Source organism: Mauremys reevesii, linkage group 3 (genome assembly GCF_016161935.1).
Source record: "Mauremys reevesii isolate NIE-2019 linkage group 3, ASM1616193v1, whole genome shotgun sequence".
In the NCBI taxonomy this organism is placed as follows: domain Eukaryota; kingdom Metazoa; phylum Chordata; order Testudines; family Geoemydidae; genus Mauremys; species Mauremys reevesii.
In genome coordinates, this window is record NC_052625.1 from 107,323,188 (window position 1) to 107,348,386 (window position 25,199).

At 44.2% G+C, this 25,199-nt stretch overlaps 1 protein-coding gene across 2 annotated transcripts in view; it reads left to right on the top strand.

Annotated features, from left to right (window-relative positions):
- Positions 1–128: 128 nt before the first annotated feature.
- Positions 129–25,199, top strand: part of IL22RA2 (interleukin 22 receptor subunit alpha 2) — a 30,553-nt gene continuing 5,482 nt past the window's right edge. The window contains exons 1-6 of one of the 2 annotated variants that reach the window (XM_039529369.1): positions 129–368; positions 15,172–15,276; positions 16,077–16,215; positions 17,417–17,595; positions 20,388–20,557; positions 21,160–21,319. In XM_039529369.1, the coding sequence (XP_039385303.1) occupies positions 353–368; positions 15,172–15,276; positions 16,077–16,215; positions 17,417–17,595; positions 20,388–20,557; positions 21,160–21,315 (765 nt within the window). In that variant the 5' untranslated portion in view covers positions 129–352 and the 3' untranslated portion in view covers positions 21,316–21,319. The remainder of the gene's footprint in view (positions 369–15,171; positions 15,277–16,076; positions 16,216–17,416; positions 17,596–20,387; positions 20,558–21,159; positions 21,320–25,199) is intronic. The other variant, XM_039529370.1, reaches the window with a different exon arrangement.

Below are 25,199 nucleotides of genomic sequence, written 5' to 3' on the forward strand. Positions count from 1 at the left end.
TTATCCTAATTCTTAAGATATATGTGGATTGCTAATAATTCCATTGCACTTTATGGAAATAATAACTGTTTTACTAGCAAATTGAAAATGCCCATTTAATAGAATTTTTTCATCTTCTTGAGACAACAGAATATTTTTTGGTAATTTGGTGTAGTTAATTAGATCCCCTGATGGAACTCTGAAGCATGAAGTTATCAAACTGAAGATGAAGAATTGAGATATAAAATCCAAACCTTTTATTACTGTTTAAAGGCCTGTGGACATGATGTGGAGACAGGATTTTATTGTGTTGCCAGACGTGTTTTAAAATGGATCCAAATGAAGCTAGGAAACAATACAGGAAAGACTGGAAATGTATAATTTTGCAGGTACATACTGTATTCAAAGTAATATTCATCTTTATTTAATGAGTGCATTGTGTAGAGGTATTTCATGTGTTTGAAAATGCTTAATTCTTGCCAAAATAGTTGCACTTTGGAGCAAACTGAATGTTTTAATGGGGAACCGTTAATGAACTTCACCAAAGAACAATAAATGTAAAGACAAATCTTTCACTGACATGAACACTCACAAGCAAGGAAATCCAGAGTTAATTTCCACAAGAATCACTGGATTAACCCCCTCCCCGCCCCCACCCAATCTCCTCAAGGGAAAAAGGGTATTTATCTGGTCTCAACTACCATAGCATCTGTATCTTGATCTTTTTTCCCCTTCTCAGCCTACAGGAAAAACAGTTGATCAGTTCACTTATGTGTTTGTGTAAAATCTGAGGAAAAGCCAAGCCAGATGTGAATTTTGCAATTAGGACTAATCCACAGACTAGCTAAATCAGTGGAAAGATTTCCATTTGCATGCCTGGCTTTTGGATCTGGCTCTTAATTCTACATGAAATGAGACTTCTGGTGACTTTCAGCTCTTGCAAGTGTGAATTCCATATTCTAGGTCTAGAAAGTTCTGTTCAGTATCCCTCAAGTTCCAGTAGAAGATAGGTGACCTGGTTGTAGAGGAGAGGCATTCTCAAGTTTTTTGTGCTACTGATATTGATGGCTTTGATTATCAGGACAGAAATTTTGAATTGGACTGTCTTCAGTAGGAAGCCAGTGAATGGAGTGGAACACAGTGAAGCATGATGTACTCCTGACAGTCTGTGTTGCTAAGCATTTGGACTGCTGCATTTTGTACCAAGTGACATTTGGGGGTGGTTATACCTAAAATATGAATTGTAATCCTCAAGCCTGGATTTCATAAATGTTTAGATCACTTAGGTCTGAGACTGACAGGTCGGGGAGCAATCTCCTGGCCAATTTTAGATAGAAATGGGCAGGAGCTGAAGATAAAGTACTTAGATTCTTTTAGTTTGCTTAGAAAAAGTTGGACACTAAGGATTAGTTTGCCAAATCATTAGTGTCAAGCAGTGGTTTCTCTGGAATCGGTCAGACTATTGCATATTTTAGGGTGGCTAGCAGATTTCCCTTTCCCTTTAGCTGGTGTCCCAGGAATTTGCTACTCCTTTTACCATGTAGGTAAGGCAGGAATCAGTCATAGGTGGTTCTGATTGGTGCCTACCTCTTAAAAAACAAACAAACAAAAAAAAAAAAAACCTCTTCTGTCAGGGGTGGGAAACCTTTTTTTCTATCAGGGCCATTGACCCACAGGAAAAAAAATCAGTCGTGGCCACACACAGCCCTGTGGTGGGGCACATAGCTTTGGGGCTTCCCTGAGGCTCTGGGATGGGGCCAGAAATGAGAGGTGCAGGAGGGGGCTCTGGGCTGGAGCAGGGGGTTGGGATGTGGGATGGGGTCAGGGCTCTGGCTGGGATGTGGGTTCTGGGGTGGAGCTGGGGATGAAGGGTTTGGGGTGCAGGAGAGGGCTCTGGGCTGGGGCAGGAGGTGGGGGTGTGGGGTCTGAGAGGGAGTTAGGGTGTGGGAGGAGGTTTTGACCTGGGGCAGGGGCTAAGGCCAGCAGGGCTAAGGCTGGCTCCCTGCCTACCCTGTCTCCATGCTGCTCATGGAAGCTGCCAGCGTGTCCGGCCCCTAAGCAGAGGTGCATGGTTCTCAGCCAATGGGAGCTGCGGAGCCGGCACTGGAGTTGGGGGGCCTCGCAGTTCCCTGATTGCCCCGCAGTTACATGCTAGCTGCTTCTGGGAGCTGTGTGGAGCCGCCCAGACTTTTAATGGCCTGGGAACCCTAGATTCCGGCCCACAGTGCAGAGATTTGCCACAGGCCGGATGAAATTAAGCAGTGGGCCGGATCCGGGCCGTAGGTTCCCCACCCCTGCTTTATGTGAATGGGCCAAATTCTTGAAAGGGGAGTTTTGGGGTTATAGTTTCAGTGGTCCGTGTGGATGAAATTCTGATTTCTCTTTGAAAGAAGATAATCCCTTGGCAACAAGACTTGCTGCCTTCCGGGGTTGTGTGGAAGTAATGTGGGTTTACAAACAATATGTCTACATCATCATCATCACTACACTTCAATTTAAAAAAACTCATGGCACTAAGTCTCAGAGCTCAGGTCAGCAGACTCAAGCTCATGGGGCTCAGGCTGCAGGGCTAAAAATTGCAATGTAAGACCTTCTGGCTCAGGCTGGAACCTGGGCTCTGAGAATTGGTGCTGCAAGTTTTTGATCACAGTGTAGACATAACACTGCAATTGTGTAGCCCAGCAAGCCCAAGTCAGCTGACCCGGGGCAGCTGTGGCTGGGCTGCAGATCTCTTACTGAAATGTGACATACCCTAAGTGACTTACGTTCTGAAAAGCTCTCTTGGCTTGGACTCTGTCACCTCTTTGCCAGAGAAATGGTATTTCATTGCCTCTTTGGCAGTTGTATCAGAGACTATGAGCTATTAGAAACTGGCTAAGACTGCATTTTCCTCCCCCCGCCCCCTTTTGGGCTGCACTCAGTGTGAAAAATTTTAGTCTGAACAGTAAACTTTGAGTTTGAACTAAAAATGAGATTTAGTTGATATTCTATTTCTAACTATAGTATTGTTACAGTTCTGTAGTACCACCAACTGCCATGTACTTTGGAAGCATTCAATTACATTTAGAATCTCATTGGTGAAATTTGTTTAACATTTAAATTTATGCCTTAAAATTTTTTTCTTGTAAGAAAGCAGTTTGGTTAGGTATCTATAGGTTCTTCTGTGCCACCCTTCACTATGGTATCAATAATAGTCTTAAAGTTTTAAAATCTAGCCTTAAAATCTTCATGTTGATGTTTTCCCTTTACCATCAGCAGAGTAAGAATGCTTCTATATTTGAGTGTCTAGTCTATATTTTAGTCTAGCCTCTTGTAGGCTGCAACACTTAGGGCTCATTTCAGTTAAGTTTAGTGTGTGAGTGCTGGGTGGTGGTGGTGGCTTGTGATATACACAAGGTCAGACTAGATCTAGTGGTCCCTTCTGTCCTTAAACTCTGACTCTAATATAAATACCTTCTACAGGCTTGCAAGATATTAGCTTCTTGGTGCCATATGGATTAGAGTTTCCATGTTCAGTTTTGCTTCAGGAACTTCTTACTTTCTCTATAAGGTAGTTAATGGCTGCTTCATATTCCTCTCACTCTGACCCCAAAGGTGTCTTAGAAATAAGAGTCCAAAGATTGTTCATTCTTTATAAGAAATCCCATGCCAATTGCATTCCAAACCATTGTTTTAATGGCTGTACTTTTAACTTTCTCCTAAACTACTTAGCACTTTCCTTTTGCATGGGCCTGGCTTCTTATCAATTGGATGGACAAGAAACATGTTTTTAAATGTTAAGCTTGTTACAAAACAATTTCTTTGTTTCAAATGAAATAAATATTGGTCGCATAGCCATTTCTGTTCATAGCAGTCAGGCCCTGCAACTACTATGCTTGGGGGAATTGTGCCCCACTGCATGCACAGAAACATGTATCCCCACAGATTCTCTTTGCTTCCCCACAGAAAAATGATTTCTGTGGGGAAGCAAAGAGAAGCTTCACCAGTGCTCACTCACCTCTCACCTGGCTGCTCCCACTGCCTGCCAGGGAGGTGTAAGTCACCGTGGGGGAGTGGGGATCTGGGGATGCCCTGGCTGCCCAGGGACATTAGTCCCAGCTGAGGGGGGCGGGCGGGGAGGAGGAGCAGTAGGATGGAGACTGAGTTCTCCCTCCCCTCTCCAGAGCAGCTGGGGCTGGGTTAGATCAACCGCTCCCTTTCCGCAGTACTCCTTCCTAGGCAGTCATTTCCCATTTTATATGTGTGCAACCGATTATTCCTTCCTAAGTGGAGTACTTTGCATTTATCCTTATTGAATTTCATCCTATTTACTTCAGACCATTTCTCCAGTTTGTCCAGATCGTTTTGAATTTTAATCCTATCATCCAAAGCACTTGCAACCCCTCCCAGCTTGGTATTGTCCGCAAACTTTGAGTGTACTTTCTGTGCCATATGTTCTGATACTTTTAAAAAGTAGTATTAAACTAATGTTTTGGTTGAAAGGCTTGTTTCCTTGCCATGGGGATAAATGCTCTTGTAAAAGCTCCATCATAAATAAACAATGTTTTAGTTAAAAAGTAGAATACATATGTTTAAAGATTATTGGATTTTCTTTAACCTTTTCAGGTGTTACTATGTAACAATGCTACCCTTTTTTACTGATGGATTTTAAAGCTTCTCACAGGATTTCTTCCAGAAACGACCCTTTAGGTTAAATAAACAGGTGAAGATTAAAGGCAGATTCAGATTTTAAATGCACCCTTTATAGGTCCAGCCATCCTCCCCCCCACCTTCAAAAAAAAATGAGGGGGGATCAGGTCTGAGATCCTGGTTTTGGCCCATCTCTGTGGAAGCAAGCTGCTACAGTGCAAATCAATGTGTGTCGTGTATGCTGTAGTCCAGCTTAGAGAAAACAGCTGCTATGTTCTGTCTTGGGTACTAATATGGCCACCAGCACCACAGTATCTGAGGGCCTTACAGTCTTTAATGTATTTATCACAATACCTCTTCGAGGTAAGGGAGCGCTGTTATCACCATGTTATGATGGGAGAATTGAAGTACAGAAAGAGTAAGTGACTTGCCCAAGGGGGGACACAATCTGGCAGAGCAAAGAACTGAACTCAGGTTTCTCAAGTTCTAAGCTAGTGCCTTGCCACTCCTCTCTTGAAAATTATCAAGACGCTTATGCAGCCCCATTGCAGCCTAGGAAGAATGCTGGGCTGCTTTGAAACTGCCAACCTGTTCCAGTTTCCTATTATGGATGAGCTTTAAACAAAGTGGTTTAAGTTGTCAGTAAAGTTGAGTGAAGATTGAAATTACATAAATAATAAACTACCAGTTTAAAGCATTGATGCTTTTTCTTAGGGACATGTATATTACAATATGGAACTTGCATTGGCTTGCAGAATTACTGTACAGTAGAACCTCAGAGTTATGAAACCTCAGGAATAGAGGTTGTTCGTAACTCTGAAATGTTCGTAACCCAACAAAACGTTATGGCTGTTCTTTCAAAAGTTTACATCTGAACACTGACTTAATACAGCTTTGAAACTTAACTATGTAGAAGAAAAATGCTTTTTCTTTTATTTTTTTATTAGTTTACATTTAACACAGTACTGTATTATATTTGGGGTGTTTTTGTTGTGGTCTCTGCTGCTCCCTGATTGTGTACTTCCAGTTCCAAAAGAGGGGTGTAGTTGACTGGTCAGTACATAACTCTGATGTTCATAACTCTGAGGTTCTACTGTGGTTTCAAGGAGACAAGGTGGGTGAGGTAATATCTTTTATTAGACCAACTTCTGATGCTGAAAGAGACAAGCTTTTGACCTTACACAAAGCTCTTCTTTTTTGCTCCTCCACAGTTTAGATGGTTATTAGGCAGAAGAACTTGGAACCCGGTAATAGAATTTTGATTTTGGGGGGCCATCCAACATCTAGTGTAAAACAAAACCTGTAATGTAAAGCTCTTACATTGCACCTCCCATGAAGATATAGTCTACTCATGATTAACACCTCTAGTTTAAAACTTCTGCTTTCAAAGCTGCCACTTCTGGTAATATGGAGTGAGCTATCTGTGGAGACACTTCCAGTATGATGAGTAATACAATTGCCTTAAGGTTTTGAATTCTTACGGGAGAGCAGTGCTTATGCAAGTTTCAGAGGTTGGGCAACTTAAATTCAGAAAACAGTATGTCCAAGCACAGATCTTCCTTGCGGCTGTTTGCAGTTAAATATTTATCCTTTCCATTCTCCAACTCAAAACTAACCAATTTTATGGCTGTATTAAAATGTAAAGCAAATTGAGTAACTGTAGTTATCCTAGAAACAGTTTAGGATGACTGAGGAAACGTTTTTGCTGGTTCATACTGTTCAGATTAGCACAGTAGTCTGCTTAAATAAAGATTAAAAATCAAGCTGCATACTATGTAATACTGAGTTGTTCCAGGATCTAAGCATACAGTTTGTGCATGTGTGTGTGTGGGGGGGGGGGGAGAGGAGTGTACATACAAAAACTCCAGCTGAGTGCAAGTTTCAGCCTACAAGAACTTTTAAGCCAAGTGTCAACCTCTGCCCCTTTCCCCTGGACAATTGTAAGGACCTCATACAGTGATTTAATTTGCAGGTTTGCAAATGGTGGTTGACTTAATTATTTGTATTAAGCACCTAGAAGCCCAGTCATGGACCTGGACCCCATTGTGCTAGTCATTGTACAAATGCAGAACAAAAAGATGGTCCCTGTCCTTAGATTGTAAGCTGCCGAGTAGAGCTGCATTTACTTAGCTTGCAAGCTCTTTCATACATGCTTCATCTTCAAGTATATGTTTGTCTGCTCTCTCATTACTGAGTGGAAGTTTTGCTGCAAGGCTCTGTGCAATATTTTGTTTGTAACCGGTCTGATACTGCAGAATTGTACCAGGTTGTATAAGGAGCCAGTCCCAAGCCCAAAAGCAGACTCAGCACTCCCGTACGGCGGCCTTTTAACGGTTGATGAAAGGTACAAAAGCGCCGCTCAGCAGCAGAAAAGCAGACACAATGCCAGATGTGGACCGCAGGGCGAGCCAGATCAAAGAATCCATCCAGCTTCCTTTCTGTCAGCTGTGCTCACAGGAAGAACGAGGAAGAGCCCTCTACCCAGGCTTGGACGTGTGGGAGGAGACCAAGAGCTTCTGAAGGCCTCTTTCCCAAGGGGAGGGGAGGAAGGTGCTGCTGTGAGGATAACTTGAAAGGGAGGGGGTGGCAGCAAAGAGGACAAGACCAGTGGGGGCAGACCAAGCACTACATAGGAGCTGTGAATGTGCTGCTGGGGGCTTTTGAGGAGGAAGGGAATGGAGTTCATTGATGAAGCCAGTTCCTTGTTCTTGTCCCCGCAAACTTTGGGGATAAAACAGGTCACAGAGAAGAATGTACTGCCCTCATACCTGACCTGTGGAGCGTCTGGCCTTCAAGTAAGTCTCTGCTTCCATCAGGCAGCGGTATAGTATTCTTCCTTCTACAAAGCCATCCTAGTTTGAACCAAATGATTCGTAGATTTTGGGCAGTTAAACAATTACTCAGTTTGACAATACTGTAAGTTAATAAACTTCTGACTTTCAGGATGCACAGTGAGACAAAGGGGCCATTTTACTGAAGAGGGGTGATTTAGCAAATTCACAACTTGTTAGTGGCTAAGGGCTATGGAACCCTTGTTGAATATGGCTCAGTTGATCAAGAATCGTCACTGTCATATGGTTGTGCAAGTTGCCGATGTTAAATGGCCAATGGGTGGTCTGCCATGTTTGTAGTGATGGTGAAATATGATCCATCCACCACCACCCCCATCTGCCATTCTTTGTTGCAGTCTGTCTGTGAAGGACAGAATGGGCATGGAGTCTCCCTCCCCTTAGGTTTGAGATATCTTGGTGCAGCAGTAATAGGAAGCTTGTGTGGCCACTGCTTGTGTTGTATCTATCCAGGCCTAAATGGAGAGGTCTCTTCACCACCACAATCACTCTGGCACTTTTTAAAAAGCGGAAGGAAGTTAATTCCGCCCTGAAATAAATTTGGTATCTCACATGAAATAAAGCAGATTTTTTTTTGTTGCTTACTAGTATTTTTGCATAATTTAAGGTTTCACATGATGCTAAATAAATATTTTAAATGAAAATAAGTAACTTATTTAATATATAATCCTTCACAGCTCCAACCTCCCTACCTTTTTCAAGCACCCACACTCTAGTCTATCGCCTTTGGCATTTGGGATTTAGAGCTGTAACTTACAAGTTAAGGCCCACATCTCTGACTGAGAAGCTGTGGATTTGCTCACTCTACAAAGTAGCTCAGTACTTGCTTTCCTGGAAACTTGCCTCCAATAAATCTTGTTGTGCAATACCTCTTCCCCAAACAGCTAGTGTACTCTCCTATCTTGGTCCCTGGGGCGTGGCAAAAGAATGGTAGAAGCAGAAAGTCCCTGTTGCTTGAAAAATGAATCCACTTTCTTTTCTTATTCACATACTGTTAAACCTCCTCCTCTGTATTGAACAGAACAGTCGATGACACCACTGCTGCTCTCAACAGCATTCCATAGGTTCTGTACCAAGGCGTATAATCCACATACTATCAAACTGCTTATCTTTGTATTTTTTTGATAAGGAGCTGGGCTCATACTTGTGTGGCCTTTGCAGGGAAGCTGTGCTGGTTGCGAGAAATGTTCATTGTAAACTAGGTTATCTGATTTCGAGCTCTGCCCTGCCACCACTTCCTTCAAATGTGTGTGCATAGCAAAAGTTAAATTGAGCCATGTGCAATCGGTTAATTCCAGACTTGTGTGTCATAGGTTTTCAAAGTAGGGCTTAATTGGGGAATTAAATAATGCAGAGTGTGGGTACAGATCCTTGCCAGGGGTGAATTTCACCCATAGTGAATAATTCCTCTTACAGTCTGGAAATGTATCTTATTCTACAGCAAGTCTGTGTTTTGGTAGTGTCAAAGGCGTAGTGCCTAAGGGGAACTCCAATCAGCTGCGTACGTGTGTGCGACCTTGTTTCTATCCAAGTCTGACAAAGGGGTTATGCTGTAATGCCAGCACTGACGTCTATATTTAGCCTCAAATAAAAGTACTTCTAAGGACCAGTAATCCACGTGTGCACTCATACTAAGTAAATAAGGGTGTATTTTTACTGTATCTGCACATTTATCACACTGCTGCTGCTTAATCCATTATTTGTCAAGTGCTTTGAAATAAAATGGGAGGAGTAGGATCTTAAGTCCAACTAATGCTTCCTTTTAAATTAATATGAGTATATTTAAAACATTTTCTGTAAAAGCCTGCAGGAAACATTCATATTTCTAGTTTTCAGTGACGCTTCACAATTTTCTTTTTCTCAAAAGGTTGGTTCTCCTATTTTCAAATTTTAATTTAAAATATACAGTATTGCCATACTCCTTAAATACTGTCATGTTACTTTTTTGACAAATGTAAGACCTAGATGTTGCATGAAATGTGTACACGTTTCATACAGATCAGAGGTCGATGGTGTGCTCATTGTGGAGCAGCGAGTACAGTCAGGCACCAGCCCTGGAAATTGGGGTCTCTGGGTGGTACTGGAATTTAATATGCATATTTTAATAAGATTTTTCAATAAACAGAAATAGTTAAACAGGTCAACATAATAGCTGCTGATCATTTTACAAATAAAGTTCAGTGTGAACTAGAACTTGTCCTGAACCATAGCACTAATCAGAACACCATGACTTGTGCATTCAGATAGGAACTTCTCTCTAGTAGAACTAGAATATGAACAAAAGGCTTTCGTAGGCCATCTGAGTGAAATCCTGGCCCCGGTGAAGTCAATGGAAGTTCTGCCATTGACCTCAACAGAAGCAGGATTTCACCCTCTCTGAAATACTGGTTTTGAATTATTTTATATTGGGGGGAGGAACTGAAGAATAAGAATGATCAGTGAAAAGCCACAGGGTTTTAAAACACATCACCCCACAGCTAAGCAGACAACATCATCAAGTTGTGTTGGTACAGATCAAAGTCTACAAGCACAGCCTGTGTTGAAGGGAGCATGGCTGTAAAATTCAGTGATTACATCAGTCTTGTTACTGGACTATGTAAAAGTTCCTTATTCCTGAATTTGAGCTCATAAAACATTATGAAATAATACCAGTTATTTCTAGGGAGGGGAACTGCTTAAAGGTCATCGTTTGAGAGGTGTGTCGGGCAAATCAAGAGATAAAAACAATTTCCCAGTCAGTGGCACCTGTACTGTTTGGGATCATGTTCTGCCCTTGCTGATTTTTCTTCTTTTCTTTCTGGATTTCAATCCTCATATTCCTATAATTCCTGGCCCACCAAATGGGCTGATAGACTAATTAGTCAGATTTCAGAGGGGTAGCCATGTTAGTCTGTATCAGCAAAAACAATGAGGAGTCCTTGTGGCAACTTAGAGACTAACAAATTTATTTGGGCATAAGCTTTCATGGGCTAGAGTCCACTTCATCAGATGCATGGAATGGAAAATACAGTAGCAGGTATAAATACACAGCACATGAAAAGATGGGAGTTGCTTTACCAAGTAGGAGGTCATTCTAACGAGACAATTCAATTAACAGTAGGATACCAAGGGCGGCAAAATCACTTTTGTAGTGGCAATGAGTGTGGCCCACTTCAAACAGTTGACAAGGTGGTCAGAGAGAGAAATCTCAATTTTTAACAATCTTCGATGCAAATTCTGCCCTGATGTACATTGGTACAACTTCGCTAAGGAAGTAGAACATGTCCCCACTTACACTGGAGCTGAATTGGGCCCCATATGTGGAAGCAGCTGCCAGTGGCTTTTTTACAGGTTACTTGTGTATTAAAGTATGGTCACAACTTCACATAGGACACTCATTCATTTATTTTTCATTAAAACCATTATTTGCAGCCAGATCCTGCGCTCTTTGAAGTTCATGGGTATTTTGCTGTTGATTTCAGTTGGACCAGGACTTTGTCCTTGCAGGACAGTCTGCATCCAGGCTAATGTTTCTGCACCTATGTAGTGGGTGTGCATTAGTTATATCTTTTTGAGAGGCATCACCAGGTGACACTGGTAACTAGTCTTGGCCGGGAGAGGGAGGTTAGAGTGAGCAAAGGGGGCCTCGTGGAAAGACATGCTCTATTGTTTTTAATTTTGTGTATAGGCAGCTTCAGGAGAGAGAGGGACTTGTGCAAGAAGCTGGAGAGCTTGGTCTCTGATTAGGGTCTGTTCCTGAGGCAGGCTTGGGCTTTAGGAACAGGACAATCAAGCCATTATGACTTAACTGCTTTTTTTTTTTTTCTCCTAAAGGTTCAGACAGCTGCAGTTTGTATAGAAGTTAGTGGGAGTTTTGGGTGCTTAGCACTTTTCTGCTATGTAAAGACATAAAGCAATTGTATTTTCACTCACCTCTCTCCAAAATTACATTCCAAAATGAATGTGTTAAATAGACCTGGAAATTCAAAGCATTCTGGACCCCAAACCAAGGCTTTCAAGCCAGATTACCTTTAAATAGCAAAGTGTTGTACATTGTGAAGAGCAGTTTTGTCATATTCTTTGACTTTGGATGGGTGAACAGCAAAGCAGAATAAGAAGTAAAAGCCTCTTCACAGCAGAGCAAGTGATAGCCCAAAACAGACAAGTGTGGCATTTTTGGTGGCCTCAGAATGGATATAAAACATTGTAGGTACTCAGCACTTCTGACCATCAGCTCATTTATTTAGGTGCCTACATATGGTCTTAAGATGCTAACTTTAGGCACCCAGTTTTTTTTTTGTTTTTTTTTATTTTATTTTAGCCTAGTTAGGATGGAGGGGCAGCCAGGCCAAACCTGAGCAGCATTGCGTCCCGGGCTGTTGGGTCCTTACGCCACTCGCTGAAGTTGGGCTTGGCCGCCCTCCATTATGAGAGACGGGCAACTGTGCCAAACCTGAGTAGTGTGGGGATGTGAGAATGTGGAGTGAGTGAAGCTGGGCAGCAGGGATCTGCCCTAGCCTGGGACAGGATTATTGGCCTGGCAGGCACTGCTAAGTGGCCAGGAAGGTCCTGGGGGCAGTGTATGAGAGGCTGGGGATGAGTTATTGGTGGGCTGTGGCTTGTGATGCTGAGGTGTTGGGCTGCAGAGAGCAGCATGGATTTCAGAGCTACTGCGGTGTGGGGGGACATTAGGATAAATGGGGGCTAGTGGAGAGTTGTGTTGGGGTATATGTGAGGTGGGAGGGGCATGCTGAAGTTGGTATGAGGCAGGGTCACTTTGCTGTCTAGTTGAGGAGGTCGGGGGGGGCAATTTCCATAGTGCACGGTGCCCAAAAATCCAGGCCTGCTTATTATAAAGCTTTATAACTCCACTGCAGGTTTTTCGCCTTCCTCTGCAGCATGGGGCACGGGTCACTTGCTGGAGGATTCTCTGCAGCTTGAGGTCTTCAAACCACAATTTGAGGACTTCAATAACTCAGACATAGGTTAAGGGTTTGTTACGGGAGAGGGTGGGTGAGATTCTGTGGCCTGCGTTGTGCAGGAGGTCAGACTAGATGATCATAATGGTCCCTTCTGACCTTAAAGTCTATAAGTCTATTCCAAGCCTAGAAGTGACACAGCTGCCAAGTCAAGAACAAGTGGCCGTGTTTAATTCAGAACAATGAAGATATTAACTTGGTTAGACCAAAAGTTATTTTTATGTAAGGCCCAAAAAAACAGTTACCTTCTCATAACTGTTGTTCTTCGAGATGTGTTGTTCATGTCCGTTCCGATCAGGTGTGCCCGCGCCGCATGCACTACAGCTGGAATATTTTTCCCTTAGCAGCATCCATAGGGTCGGACTGGGTGCCCCCATTGAGTTATGCCTTCATGGTGCCCAACATAGGGCCCTGCCAACCTGCCACCCCCTCAGTCCCTTCTTACCGCTGGCTAGCTGGAACAAACTGTTGCTCTTGCTTTGCGAGCAGTTTGGGCAGTGTCCACTCTTCATGTTTATAGTTTGTCATAGTTAGTAGTGTGCGTTAGTTAGGGCAGGTCTACACTAAGGGTGGGGGTCGAACTAGGGTATGCAAGTTCAGCTACGTGAATAGCGTAGCTGAACTCGAAGTACCCTAGTTCGAACTACTTACCCGTCCAGACGCCGCGGGATCGAAGTCTGCGGCTCCAAGGTCGACTCTGCCACCGCCGTTTGCAGTGGTGGAGTACCGGAGTCGACCGGAGCGCGCGGGGAGTTCGAACTATCGCGTCCAGATTAGACGCGATAGTTCAAACTCCGAGAAGTCGAACTCACCGCGTCGACCCGGCAGGTAAGTGTAGACTAGCCCTTAGTTAGTAGCAGTAGTTCGTAAGTTTCCTTTCGGGGGTTCCCCGCCAACCAATGCTCCCCCGGTACTGGGGTATGCCCTGCTCCCCAGAGTTCAAGCTCTGTGAGGACTGTGGAAAGTTTATGCCTAAGAGTGACCCACACTCTTCCTGTTTGCGGTGTCTCAGGGAGAGCCACCCGAAGGAGAGGTGCAGAAATTGCAAAGGGTTCTGCCCTAGGCAGGGGTGAAAGTAAGCCGGTACGCCATGCTGGACCCAACTGGCTTCCCCAGGCTGGCGATTTAAAGGGCCCGGGGCTCCCTGCAGCGGCCGGAGCCCAGGGCCCTTTAAATCGCCTCTGAGCCCCGCTGCCGGAGCCCTGGGGTAGCAGCGGCAGGGCTCCGGCTGTGATTTAAAGGGATCCGGGGCTCCAGCCACTGCGGGGAGCCCCAGGCCCTTTAAATCACCGACAGAGCCCTGCTGCTGCTACCCGGGGGCTCCAGCAGTGGGGCTCAGGCGGCGCTTTAAAGGGCCCAGGGCTCCCCACAGCAGCCGGAGCCTCCGGCCCTTTAAATCCCCACTGGAGCGCTGCTGCTGCTACCCCGGGGCTCCGGCAGCTGGGCTCGGGTGGCGATTTAAAGGGCCGGGTCTCCCCGCCATCGGAGCCTCAGGCCCTTTAAATCGCCGCCCGAGCCTGGCTGCCAGAGCCCTGGGATAGCAGAGGCAGGGCTCCGGTGATTTAAAGGGCCCAGAGCTCCACTGAAGTAGCGGTGGCCAGAGCCCTGGGCCCTTTAAATCGTCCCGGGGCCTTTAAATTATGATTTAAAGGCTCTGCCTCTCCCGGTTGAGGCCCCACCCCTGCCCAGGACTCCGGTAAGTACCTTTAACTTACTTTCATCCCTAGCCCTAGGACCTTAAAAGAAGGCTCAAGGTGCTTCTAATGGAGGCAGCAATCCGACCCGGAGTCGGCAGAACCCATGCCCACCACCTCCTCACCGGTGCGCACTGCTCCAGTGCCGACAGTCCGCGAGGCAGTGCCAAGGAAGGACCCCAAGGAGCAGGGCCGATGCAAGGAAGTTTCGTGCCCTAGGCGAAATTTTCACCTTGCGCCACCCCACCAACCAGCTAACCCTGCCCGTCTCCTGCCCTGCGGCAGCTAACCATGCCCCCACTGCAGCAGCTAACCCCGCCTGGGGAGCCCCCAACTCTGCGGCAGCTAATCCCACCCAGGGATCCCCCCCTCATGGAAGCTAGCACCGCTCAGAGAACCCTCCCCAGCTCTCCCCCGCTCCGCCTCCTCCACTGAGTAAGCTGGCGCTGCTCTAATTCTCCTCCCCTCCCAGGCTTGCGGTGCCGATTGGAGGAGAATTAGAGCGGGGGCTGTGTGCTCAGTGGAGGAGGCAGAGTGGAGGTGATCTGGGGCGGGGAGCGGTTCCCCTGTGCGCCCCCCATTACTGAAGGCGACCCTCCCCATGCTCGCCCCCCCCCCCGTCCCAGCTCACCTCCACTCCACCTCCTCACCTGAGCGGGCTTTTAGGCACCCTCAACCACTAGGCGCCCTAGGCAGCTGCCTAGTTCGCCTAGTGGTTGCACTGGCCCTGCCAAGGAGTCATAGTCTCTGGGCGGAGCTGTGGCAGTCCTATCTTCTCAGTCCCCGGTGCCCCGAAAAAAAAAGAGGCTGGAGAGGGGTCGCTCTCCCCCCTCCAAGCCCAAGGAGCCTGGGGCAGGGAGATCCAATTCAGGCCATGTCACCTCGGCCCCTCCACTTCCCAGGGTCTTGTCAACTCCTGTCCCACCCCAGGGCCCACACCTACCCTTGCTAATAGGCGTGTGGGTCTCCAACGAAAGGGGAACTAAATATGGAACAATGATACTTATGAACGACACACACTTCCTTTTTAAAGTAGTGATACATTTGGTTATATATGACCAGGAGCTACAGAGATGCTCTCCATCCATGCAGCTGCTCTTCTAACCATGCTGATTAAACACTACCCCCTGTACTCATTGATACATTTGCTTTGGACTGGTGTAACTGGTAAGTATACACTTCTAGTTCTTTTGATGTGAAGGCAATGTTGGGTTTCCTTAATGAATCTGGACAAATGACTCAGACAGGATCTCTAGGTGTTTTCACAAATGTATAAAGTTTTGTCATTTCCAAATGTTAGTTGGTTTTATTGTCTGTCAAGGTTCTGAATTAGAAGCTAAGATAAATGTGTCCCATTAAAAATCATTTTATAGCTGTATTATCAGTCACTTTAACTAATGTGTTTTCGTTCATTCTGTTATAATGCTAGTGTCAGAGCCAGAATAGGTAGTCAGCTGTATCACTGAAAGAGGGAAATTGGATGCTTCTGAAGCTTGTTAACTGGTTCAGATTAGCATGAAAATTGTTGCCATCTGACAAATTTTCAGTTTATGTGGCATAAACTGGTAAATTCCAGATCACTTTTTACTGGACAGGAGTTGACATCACAAACTACCACAACAAATGGAACTCTGATTGACCATTAAGATGTTAATATTTTGAACAGGCATGCAGAGCCTCTCATCCATAGCATGTTTATGGGCACTGCATAAATAATAAATAGTAACAATAATAATCCCTATCGTTTATGGTTGAGACATGTGGGTGGGATGGCATTGGGGAAACTAGAAACTGCTGATGTGAATTGACTTAAAATGCTTCAATTTTCTAGGATGTCAATATGCCCCTTTTTCTGTAAAAGAAAATAATACCAAAAATTACAGAACTAAAGTAGTTAAATTGTATGTGTCTAAAACAAATGCTTTCTATCCTTTAGTACTTATTATTTGCAGTTTCTTTTCCTTTAGTTTCAGGAAATCGAGAATTGCAGGAATTAATTAAACCACAAAAGGTCGAATTTCACTCATTAAACTTCAACAATACTTTGCATTGGCAGCCTGGGAGGGCTGCCACAGGTGACATCATCTACTTTGTGCAGTACAAAGTGTAAGTACAGTGAGGAACTCCCAGCTCCTGCTTGTCTTTGTCTGTGATAGCTGGGCTGAGAAGTAGAACTGAGCAAGAACTGATTTTTTCCAGTTTACTGTCAGTTCCAAAAAGTCAGGAACAAAAATTGTTTTGGGTTGACCCAAAGGAAATGCTTAGCAAAACTGAAAAGTCAAAGAAAAATTAATTTTGGGCCAAACAAAGTGTCTTGTTTTAATTTTGAGCTTTTCAAATGGCTTTATTATTATTTATTAGTAAAGTAGTGTGCAATTTTGAAACAGTCTTTTTGAATGCAAAAATGTTCAAATGAAACATTTTGACTTAAAAAAAAGTGTTGTTTTTTCCCCTTCATGACCATTCAATGAAATTGACAAGAATTCACAAAATGTTTCATTGTTGCTGAATCTGCATTTTTTCACTGAAAAACTTCACTCTTCTCTTTCCTATGTTCAGGGAACGGCCAGGCTCTGCTACCTCAAAAGAGGCGACTTAGTCAATGGCTACAAGTACCACAAAAGATGATGTCCAGTAACTCCCTGCAATGTGCTGAGCATCTTCATCACTCATTGTCTCTGGGGTGGAATGTGCTATCTCACTGGCCCACATTTTCAAAAGCAACTTGTAATCTTGGGTGCCTCAGTCTTTGGTTGTCCGGTTTTTGAGACACCTTAAAGGGGGTTGGTTATTAGATATACTGAGCTCCTGCCCTCTGGCATATCACGTAGTGTCCCACATGGAGGCACCTTAAATCACTAGTCACTTTTGAAACCTTAAGCCACAGTGCCTGGCAATTGGAAGTGAGAAACAAGACTTCATTTGCTGATTGGAAATGCAGGAAGGCTTAGATGGGCAGTTTGACATTTTGCCTCCATGGAAAAATATCTAGTAGGCCACAGCTAGCACCCCTTATCTAGAGGGGAAAAGTGCCATAGGTTTTTAATGAGAGGAAATGGTCAGCACTTCAATTTTATGTCTCCTTTAGAGAAATGCAGTAATACACTTTGGAAAGCACCTATGACATCATTTTTTCCTGCAATCAACTGGATGAAAAAGCTACTTGCCATGGCAGATCTGAGGATCTGGTGTTTGGGTGCAGCTCAGCAACTGGATATGGAACTATAACATCAGAACCTGCACAACCTTAAACCAATGGTCAGAAATTACCGAAGTCTAAACCTTCTCTCCCTCTCCCTCTCCACAGGTATGGGCAAAGCCTATGGAAAAATAAAGAAGAATGTTGGGGTATTCGTGAAGTTTTTTGTGACCTAACACATCAGACATCTGATATCAGAGAACCTTATTATGGCAGAGTGAAATCTGTTTCAGCTGGAGTCCATTCAGATTGGAACACCAGCAGCAGATTTACTCCATGGAGGGAAAGTAAGACTGAAAGTGTTTAGACATTCTGTATACAGGAATATGGTTTTTTTTTTCTAGGGATGTCTGTTTTTTCCCCACAACTTGTAATTTTGAATAGTCGCTTTATAACTAAAAGTTTAACAAAAGAAAAATTACGATTACATTGCAGACCAAGTTAACATTGTGGTCCTTAAATCTAAGGGTATACCTTTTGTTTCACGTGATGATCCTTTTTGTTCTGAATGCACATTTGTACCCACAGAATGGGTTGATAGAGGTCTATGCTCTATTGCTTGTGACCGTAATTGTTTGTAGCCTCGGTACTGTAGTCATAGTTGACAGCAAACACAAAAGTGCTGGTGCAAAATTAGAGGCCTTACTGAAGATGCTATCTACAAGGCTAAATGCTTGTCATCTTTAGCCTTCTACAGGTTTCTATGGTAAGAGATCAAAGGGGTAGCCGTGTTAGTCTGGATCTGTAAAAGCAGCAAAGAGTCCTGTGGCACCTTATAGACTAACAGACGTATTGGAGCATGAGCTTTCGTGGGTGAATACCCACTTCGTCGGATGCATGTAGTCGAAGTGGGTATTCACCCACGAAAGCTCATGCTCCAAAACGTCTGTTAGTCTATAAGGTGCCACAGGGCTCTTTGCTGATTTTATGGTAAGAGAATACACATTGTCAAATTGGTTCTCCTCCACGTTGCTGGCTTATTGATCTCCGAGTATGTTAATACCATGAGAAGGATGGGGAAGTTCCTTTTTCTGCCTAAAGAGTGAATTTAGCAAAACTGTGCTGTGTGCTAGCTGGCAGTGGGTACACTTTGTGCTTGTGGAAGATGCCAACTTCCCTAAAGACTGGACTATATATAACTACCGCTAGCCCGAGCCTACTCACATTCAATGCTTCTGTCTAGCGTGCATTGCTGAGGAAATAGTGAAAATGTTCAACTGCTTGGGGGGAGGAAAGATTCCTAGGTGGCTCTGAACTATGAAGGTCAGTAAAATTCAGTTGCTTTAGCATGCAGGATAAAACAGCTGTGTAGTATTGCTGTACAGTACACACATGCAATCTGCATCAGCTGGTAGGCGGAAGATATGCTAGCTAAATCAGAGTGTGGCAGATGAGCAACAAAAAGGTGTACGAGTCCCAGAGTGAAGCACGTGTTATCCAGACGTCAGGTGTCAGAACCTTATTCAGAAACAGAGCATTCATAGTCAGACATCTAGGTCTCAGGAATCAGCCATTCTCAAGAAAATTGCTATTACAAAACAAATACATTATACAAAATTCCACTTAGCTTGAGTACACACGAGTACTAATTAGATGCCTATACATAACTGAGAAACCAGAGCAGGCTGACTCTCTTTAGCTTAAGAAATGGGTATCCTCAAGATAACTAAATGGCCTGGAGCTGGAATGAGCATTCTCATTAGCATTCAACACCCCGGCCAGGTCTGGACAAAGGATCGAGAAAGCTGAGAGTAACGGGGGGGAAATGTGTCCTCCTTAAATTATGGAAAAAAGTAAAGAATTATAGGCTGCATGGGAATGTCTACACCAGCACCTGTCACGTGGAAATTCAGTGCTTTCAAGAGCACAGTACATCTTTCACTGAAGGAACAGTCTGTAAAGCTTGGTGTATAGCTGTGATCACCACCCTTTACTGCACTGAAGTCTCTTCTATGTCCTGTTTCCTAATTGCATGCTGAACTTTCTTGCTAATGCATTTCCTCCTACTTGGGGCCAGGGGAACAAGTTTGAAGGGACATTCATAGCAGATGAACCTTTGTTTTGGCACAGGAGTTTACAGCTTGTATTTAGAAGTTGGCAAAATGTGTATATGTGTAACTTTTTCTTTTGATGGTATATATCCTAGTGATATATACAGAGAAGCAGCAACAGAAGAGGTGATGGCATGCTTTTCCAGCTCGCTTTTGATTGGTACAGTTGATCTGGTGGATCTGTGAGAGTCAGACTTTTAACAATCCTCATTACAGTGTAAGGGACTGAGGTTTTCCTTAACCATTTTCTTGAGATCGAGACTAAGCTTTGTCACAGAGACTAGTATTTTATGACAGTAGCTGGGGTGATGGAACATGTTCACCTGTCTCACTTTCAGGGGTGGTGGAACAATTTTTACAGTGGGGGTTGCTGAGAGCCACTGAACCAGCTGTAAACTCTGTATATAATGGAAGCCATTTCAAGCCAAGGGATGCTACAGCACCTCCAGCACCCTTGCTCACCCTCCCCCTCCTACTCCACTCACCCACCCAGAAAAGAAATAACATTGGGTTGATTCTGCCTTCCCATGTCACTGGGAATCGCACAAGATTTACCCCGTAGCTATTTAAAAACCCAAATGTTTTTCAAATATGTCAAAAGCTCCTGTCCTCACTGAGGACTATGTCCATGGCAAGACAGATGTTTTTAAGGTAGCCATTTTGAGTAATCCAAACACACAGACAATTCTGAAAGTCTTAGCTCATGAAAATTCCCTTTTGCTTACAACAAATATACCTTGTGAACAGCAACATGGAATTTTACCAAACTTTCACAAGTTTTCATCTTTTGAGTTGATATTTCTCATGTTTGTAAATCAAAACTTTGGACTATTTAAAAAAACAACAACCTTAAAAGCAACCCATCAGCTCTAAGTACCGCTTTACTAGCATGATGCCACAATACAAAGATAGTAACATTACAAATTAAATTATTTGGTCTGTTTTTTCCCCAATGGCTTACAATTCAGGACTGTGAGGTAAGCATTAATCAGTTATAATTATTTTCATATTTTTGTTTATTACTCTAGCAAAGATAGGCCCTCCATCAGTAAATGTGACTCCTAGAAACAAATCCATACAATTAAAGCTCCAGGCGCCAAATTCACCTTATACAAGGAGAAGAGGCAGCAAGATACCAATGACAAACTATTATGATCTATTATATCGAGTGTTTCTAATCAACAACATGCTAAATGAAGTAAGTGCACGTTCACGTACACATTGTACGTCTAAAAATTGAATTACATAAGCCTGTGCAAATCCTTCCTGTTTTAACAGAGCCGGCGCTAGACATAAGCAGACTAAGCAATTGCTTAGGGCCCCGAGCAGCTCAAGGGGGCCCCCATTCGCTTTCTCATTTAACGTGAATTATTTAACCAGTTTATTAGTATGTGAGAGTGCAAAAATATTTCTGTGTAGGGCCCTCAGTGGGCTAGCGCAGCCTCTGTTTACAATTGAATTAACTCTCCCGATTTGCTTGTGTATAACTAAATTAATCTAGAGGTTTTAGAAAATAATTCATGACTTTATCATTGTATCACAACTGTTATCCTATCCCTTTGTTAGTGTGTTTCAGCTCTTCTTTATCATGCTTAAATGAGCTCTCCGGGGCGGGGCTCTGTCTTTCTAGGTTTTTTAGATGCTACAAGCTAATCAATTATTTTATTTACATACTGTTGTTGGCTCACCGCACATCCTAAACATGGCTGTACAATGCTGCTGTCCTTAACAAAGCCGGGCCATAGAAATACTTATTACAGGAGCATACTGATTGTGATTCCCCCCTCCCCCGATATGCAGAAAAACAAAATACTGGCGTATGAAGGAACAGACAAAGTTGTTAAAATAGAAGACTTGAAACCTGAAGTCAGCTACTGCGTTGTGGTTACAACCTACTTGCCAGTGCTGGACCGCAGCAGTGTGTACAGCAGTAAGAAATGCACGGTACCCCTATGACATGGTAAGTAAACAAATGAGAAGCTGCATGGGATCCCAGAAGCTAGAGATGGGAAAGACCTACCGGACTACCTAGTCCATGTCCTTGTCAACACAAGATAGAACAAAATGTCATGTGAAACTGCTACTGTATTTGAAACTCAGGCAATATACCCAGAGCTTTCACACACTTCTCTCAAACCTGTGTTGATGTCACAATTGTACGGGAAGCCAAAGCAGAAGAAATATGGTAGGTACAGGACGTTTAATTAGTTGCTTGTTGACATTAGTGCTTAGATCACCACAGTATCTGCTTTAGGAAAAACCCTCATATAAAGAGATCAGGAATGCCCCTTATTTCCCTGTGTTTAAATATAGATACACAGTATTATTTCCATCAGCTTTGATGGCCTGGAAGTAACAAATAACTCAGACCTGTAACTTAGGGTATGTCTACACTTGCAGATTTTTTGTGCTGTAAGTTTCCCTGGTGATCCGGAACCAGTGAAAGTAAAGCACTGGTTTGTTTACTCACTAAATTTCTCAGGCTTCAGAGAGTGTTTACATTCCATCGGGATGAGAGCAGTGCTCCAGGGCAGCTATCCCCCAGTGCAGCTCTCTCAATAGGTCTTGTGGGAAGAGGGGGTGAGCAAAAGGCATTCTGGGTCCCTACTCAGTGGCCCATGATGCACTGCTGCTTATCCCAGCAGCCCCATTACCTCCTTGTTTCTTAACCCCCTGCTGTCTGGCCTCTTTCCCTGCCACATCTACATGCAGGAATGGATCCTGCACTGCTGTCCACTACTTTGATAGCTGTCACTTGCACATCGCGTGAGGCAGTGCAGCTGTTTTTAAACTTGCAAAGAGAGCTGCAGTCAGAGATGCCTGATGAGCTGCCCGAAATGGAAATAAGTAACATGCAATTGCTTTTGGCATTAACTGAGGAGCTGAGCACTGTGGAACGGCGTTTTTGGGCTAGGGAAACTAGCTCGGAGTGGTGGGATCGTATCGTTATGCATGTCTGGGATGATGACCAGTGGCTTCAAAACTTTCGGCTGCAGAGAGCCACCTTCATGGAACTGGGTGCTGAGCTTTCCCCAGCCCTGCGTTGCCAGGACACCAGACTGTGAGCCCCACTCACTGTAGAGAAGCTTGTGGCAATCGCATTGTGGAAGCTGGCTACTCCAGACAGCTACCGGTCAGTTGCAAACCAGTTTGGAGTGGGGAGATCGACCGTTGCTGCCATGATAACTCAAGTGTGCAAGGCCATTAATCGTGTCCTACTGCGCTAGACCATGAGTCTTGGTAATGTGCATGACATTTTGGATGTATCATAGGTCTCACCCCCACTTGGAGCTGTTGGGTTCCAATGTGGGGACCTGACTTGGTTTCCCTCTAAACTAAAATCCTAGTTTAGATCTAGTAAGCTGCCACCACTCAATCAGGAAATGTGGATTGAGACACAGTCCTTCCCCAAAATCCTAGGGGATTCCAAGAGCCCCAAATCCATGGAGTTCTTACACCCAGGAGAAATAAACCATTCCCCCTGCTTCCTCCCCCATCCCTTTTTCTAGGAGAGATACCGGGATCTAACTACAGAGGGATACCTCCCCCTTCTCCTTCCCTGAGAATCCACCCAAGGAAAGACCAAACAAGTCCTTAATAGAAAAGAATTTATTAAAGAATAAAAAGAAAGTAACTTGTCTCTGTAATCCAAGATAGAACAATACAGGGTTTAAATTTATCAATCTCTGGAGAGAATCTCCCCTCCCCCTTTCTTTCTCAGTGAAAGCAAAGTAACAGCAAACAGGAATAAAGAATTTCCTTCAGCAAAACACACAATTGCAAATGTAGAAATTTAAATTATAAGACTAATTTGCCTTTCTAATTAATACTTACTATTGAATAGTAGAAACTACTCCAGGAGAACTTGGAGACATGACTGACCTCTCTTAGATCCAAAGAGAGTTCTCTAACAAAGAACACAGACAAAGGCTTCCCTCCACAGAGATTTGAAATTATCTCATCTCTGATTGGTCCTCTGGTCAGGTGGTCATCAGGTACTGCACGTTAACCCTTTCCAGGTAAAAGAGACCTTAACCCTGATCTATCTGTTTATTTATGACACGCCCCCCAAATCGCAGACAGTGGGGGAACCACACTGGCGGTGATTTCCTTCTAGAACTTTAAAATAAACAGATTAACAAAACACATGCACTATTACATATACTACTAAGTATGTAAACAACAAGGTATTTGACATTGAAGAACACTTTTTATGCATTTGACCGGACATACTTGGCAACATCCTTGCCCATTCCCTCCCAGTGGAAGGACTTCCCCAACCTGTCCTTGGTTCTGTTCACCCCAGAATGACCACTGGGATGTCGTGGCCCAAGCTTAAGAGCTTGTCCCGGTACTTAGTTGGAACTACCAACTGTTTTTAGGATGCTGGCCTTTCTGGTGTCCACCAGAAAGAATCTTGTTGTATAAAAGTCCTTGTTTTACAACAACTGGGATCGATTAGAAGAGCTGAGAGGCGGTGGGTTGCTCCGTGCCGCCACCCAAGCTGTCTTAAGGCTGTCATCGGCTTCCTGCTCAGTCTGGAACTGTTTCCTTGAAGCTGGAGACACTAGTTCCTCTTTAGACTGTGGACTTGGGCTTGGTCCCTCTGGAAGCGATGTAGGTGATGAGGTTGTTTCCATTGACTGTGGACCGCTCTCCACTGGTGCACTGGGTGATATTTTAGGCTCTGGCTGAGCCTCTTGGGTAGGGTTGTTTGCTGCTTCTGCCAGTTCAGGCTCGTTGGCGCCCCCTGGCGGTGGAGTTGCAAGCGCTGGTGTCAGTGCTGGCGCTGGCTCTGCCGCTGGTTGCTCTTCCAGTTCCAGTCCTGGGACTGGATGTACTATGGCTGCTGTAGTTGTTGGCATGGGATCCGGTTCCACCACCTTGGTCTGGGTCTCTGGTAACACAGACCGGGTCCTGGTGGATGGCTCAGGAACAGGGATGGGAGTGCCTGCTTGTTTGGCCTGGCTGCGGGTGACCACTCCCCCGTTCTTGGCCAGCTGCACATGGTTGGCCAAGTCTTCCCCCAGTAGCATGGGGATGGAATAATTGTCATAGACAGTAAAAGTCCACTTTCCTGACCAGTCCTTGTACTGGTCTTCAGGGATGCTGTACCCATGGCAGGTCCTTTTAAAATTTTTCAAGAAGGCCTGAGTGTCCTCACCTGCCATGTAGGTGGGAAATTTCTTGGGATGGGGAACAGTGCCTGGAGAAGGACTGTTAGGGTTGGCTGGAACATGTGGGTTAGCTCTTGCTAATCCCAGGGCCTGCTGGTGGGCCTCCCTCTGGAGCTCCAACGCCCTCCTGTGGTCAGCTTCTGTGGCTTGTTGCTTCTCCAGCTCTCTCTTGTGGTTAGCTGTTTGATTGGTACATATGTCTTTGTGCTTTCTGGTGCTGGCCACACCCCTCTGCAGTCAGTGAACTGGTTCCCCCAATTCCTAACCCTTTCTATTCCCGGAGAGATTGAATAGAAAAGAAACAAAAACTTTTCCATTTGCAAATGTGTATGTAGCTGCTGTTTGCTGATATACTGAGAAGACCAAAAAAAAAAAAAACTGGTTTGTCCTGTTTCTAGCACTTGCTAAGTACCTCACAGTGGAAAAACTTACATCTCTTTCCTAGCTGTTTTTAAGCAGACAGAAAGAAAAAAGGAGAAAAAAGAAAAGAAGAAGAAAAAAAAATCTTTTCCTAACACAGCCCGTTAGAAAACCTTATTTCCCTCAGCTAAACCCAGCTGAAAATCTGTTTTGTTTTTTTTGTTTGTTTGTTTTTTGGAAACAATCTCCCCCTCCTGGCTTCCAAGAAGGTAGAAAACCGGTTTTGCAACTCTCTCTTACAAT